We start from the raw sequence: 3,530 nt of genomic DNA, 5'->3' as shown, positions 1-3,530 counted from the left end.
TGTGTTTGTCTCTGTCTCTGTCTCTTTGTCTCTGTCTCTGTCTCTGTCTCTGTGTTTGTCTCTTTGTCTCTGTCTCTGTCTCTGTGTTTGTCTCTGTCTCTGTGTCTGTCTCTGTGTCTGTCTCTGTCTCTTTGTCTCTGTCTCTGTCTCTGTGTCTGTGTCTGTGTCTGTGTCTGTGTCTGTCTCTGTCTCTGTGTTTGTCTCTTTGTCTCTGTCTCTGTCTCTGTGTTTGTCTCTGTCTCTGTGTCTGTCTCTGTGTCTGTCTCTGTCTCTTTGTCTCTGTCTCTGTCTCTGTCTCTGTCTCTGTGTCTGTGTCTGTCTCTGTCTCTTTGTCTCTGTGTCTGTCTCTGTGTCTGTCTCTGTGTCTGTCTCTGTCTCTTTGTCTCTGTCTCTGTCTCTGTCTCTGTCTCTGTGTCTGTGTCTGTCTCTGTCTCTTTGTCTCTGTGTCTGTCTCTGTCTCTGTCTCTGTGTCTGTGTCTGTCTCTGTCTCTGTCTCTGTCTCTGTCTCTGTGTCTGTCTCTGTGTCTGTCTCTGTCTCTGTGCAGGAGAACGCGGTGAACGGGGATCACCTGTGGATGGAGACGAGCTGTTCGGGAGAGCTCTGTTATTTGGGAGAGGACACCTGCCTGCTGAAGACGGCAGTGAGTAAACTCGGAGCGCTCTGAGTGTCTGAGAGAGACGGGACGGGACGATGACACAGGAACGGTCAAAAAAACCCAAAACTTCAGTCCTGTTTGGGTTTTAATGGTTTTATTTGAAGCTCTGGTTTGATGCTGCAGGGTTTGAACAGTCATGGAAAACCTGGAAAAAGTCATGAAATTCACAAATAGCAATTTCTAAGCCTGGAAAAGTTTTAGAAAACTAAATATACCCTGAAAGTTTTGGAAATGTCATGGAAATCTGTTTCACAAACTTGACTTATAACATGATGTGTTCAAGAAATTTTGAAAATGCACAAAAAAAACCAATAAATGTTTTTTTTATTTTCATTTTCTAAATAGACAGAAAAAAATAAAAAAATAAAATCCAAATTTTAAAATCAGCAAAAGTTTTTAAAGAACAGTGAATGGCCACAATTTTTAAACCTGCCCGCGGGTTCTAAGGCATATTTTGTTTTGTTTTTGTTTTTGTTTTTTTTAATTAAAAATCACTTAAAAAATTAAAGAAAAAACATTAAAAATGACATAATTTCATAATTTTGTTTCACAAACCTGTAATATAGCACATGATATGTTCAAGGACCATCTGAAATTTGAAAATCCAACAATGATTTCTTTTTTTTTTATACAGTTTTTCATTGTGATAAATGTCTTTTTTTAAGGTGCCCTTTAAAAATTAAAATAAATTTTTTTCTTTTAAAAAAACTGCCAAAAACACGGCTGTGACACGGTGGTTCAGGTGCTCCGTGTCTGCGCGGCAGCAGAAGAAATGTCCCAGAGAGCAGCCGCAGAGCCGCAGAGCCGCAGAGCCGCAGCGATGCACAGTGTTTAAATTACAGGTTTGAGGAGTGAGAAATGACCTTTAACCCCGACAATGATATAATGGCACACGTTAGCGTCTCGCTGATGCTGCGTAATTACAGCGACTGAGCGAGAACACGGCGGCGCAGAAAACACGCTCGCTGAAATCTGTCCGTCAAACGTGCCACGAGATAAATATATTTCACCAGCGACGCTTTCGGCTTCTTTAACCCTTTGAAACCTGGATCCTCTTCAGTTTTTTATGCCTCTCCCAAACATTTAAACCTCTGAAACACAAAGTGGTTCGATTTCTTACGAAAACAGGGCGAGAGAAGGAAGATTTATTACATTCGTCCTCGATCCTGCTTCATCTGTGGAGTGGAAGGATGAGTGCATTAATAATAAGAAACTTTGCATGAAATGTCTCGCAAAGTGCAAAAAAGAAAATGAAAGGTGACAAGAAAATAATGTTAACTTCAAAAATAAAATGTTTGGGCACATTTTTGTGTGTTTTGATGTGTGTGTAACAGGCTGCTGGTGTTTGTTGTTGTGTATCTCACTGCCCTGTGTGTGTGTGTGTGTGTCTGTGTGTGTGTGTGTGTGTGTGTGTGTGTGTGTGTGTGTGTGTGTGTGTCTGTGTGTCTGTGTGTCTGTGTGTCTGTGTTGTCTCCTTTAAGAAGTCGGCCCCAAGAAGGAAATGTGCTGCCTGTAAGATCGTTGTTCACTCCGGCTGCATAGAGCAACTGGAAAAGGTATCACACACACACACGCACACACACATGCACACACACGCACAGACACACACACACACACACACACGCCAAATGACAGCTCACTTCCAAACATTATCAACCACACAGAGTAAATCTTACAGGGTTCACACGGTCATAAGACACCTGGATAGTCATTGAATTTTCAAATAACAAATTTCCAGGCCTGGGAATATTTTGAAAACTAAATATACCGTAAGTGTATGTATACATACAGCTGCTTTTTTAAAAAAAGTATCTGTGTCTTTCTGCAGATTAACTTCAGATGTAAGCCGACCTTCAGAGAGGGAGGATCCCGCTGCCTCCGAGATGTAAGAGTGTGTGTGTGTGTGTGTGTGTGTGTGTGTGTGTGTGTGTGTGTGAGACTATATTAAAATTCTAAAAAAATAATGAATATTCGATGTTTATGATTAACACTGATTTTGGTCAAAAAATGTAACACAGTAAAAGTAGAAAAGTCAGAGTGCGAAGAATAATGTTTTGGTCGTGTGCTGGTTAAACTGAGTGTGAAGAGAAAACGTGGACATGATGAGCCTTTTTTGTCTCTGACAGCAGAACATCCTGAGACATCACTGGGTCCACAGACGGAGACAGGAGGGCAAATGTAGACAGTGTGGCAAGGTGAACACACACACACACACACACACACACACACACACAGAGGTGTCATTGTCGACACAGACTCACTTCAGTGTATTTCTGTGTGTCTCTGCAGAGTTTTCAACAGAAGTTTTTCCACAGTAAAGAAATAATCGCCATCAGTTGCTCCTGGTGCAAACAGGCGGTGAGTCGCTCCTCCTCTGTAACTTCAGATAAATAGTTACGTGTCGTATTCTGCTCCTCTCGTATGTGGCGTCCCACAGGGGTCGATCCTGGGACCCTTTTTGTTCTCACTATGTGTGCCGCCTGGAGGAAACCTTCTTAACTCCTTTACTGATATCTCTATCGCTGATATGTTGACGACACGCAGCTTTACTTCTCTGCTGACCCTTTGAAACACGGCAAATGGCTTTGATTTATTTATTTTCTGTTTTTTCAAAAACATGAGAGGAAGGCATTAAGCAACAAAAACAGAAACGACCCAAAAATGAGCAAACAAATAGTAAAAGAACGAGAAAATTAACTGAATATTTCCTTGCAGTTCCACAATAAGGTGACGTGTTTCATGCTGCACCAGATCGAGGAGCCGTGTTCGCTGGGGGCCCACGCTGGAGTCATCGTACCTCCGTCCTGGATCATCAAAGTTAGGAAACCACAGGTGCACACACACACGCACACACACACACACACACACACACAC

General features: G+C 42.1%; 1 protein-coding gene across 1 annotated transcript; it reads left to right on the top strand.

Annotated features, from left to right (window-relative positions):
- Nucleotides 1-545: 545 nt before the first annotated feature.
- On the top strand, nt 546-3,524 carry LOC121965425 (diacylglycerol kinase iota-like; the record flags this gene model as incomplete). Its single annotated transcript, XM_042515570.1, has 6 exons — nt 546-641; nt 2,138-2,212; nt 2,485-2,541; nt 2,783-2,851; nt 2,946-3,014; nt 3,372-3,524. Coding segments are annotated over 6 exons (519 nt in total), but the record flags the coding sequence as incomplete, so codon positions are not given.
- Nucleotides 3,525-3,530: the final 6 nt, after the last annotated feature.

This window comes from Plectropomus leopardus, unplaced genomic scaffold (genome assembly GCF_008729295.1).
Source record: "Plectropomus leopardus isolate mb unplaced genomic scaffold, YSFRI_Pleo_2.0 unplaced_scaffold1994, whole genome shotgun sequence".
NCBI classification, from domain to species: Eukaryota; Metazoa; Chordata; class Actinopteri; order Perciformes; family Serranidae; genus Plectropomus; species Plectropomus leopardus.
The sequence above is the reverse complement of the archived record's forward strand: the minus strand, read 5'-3'. Positions and strand labels throughout refer to the sequence as shown.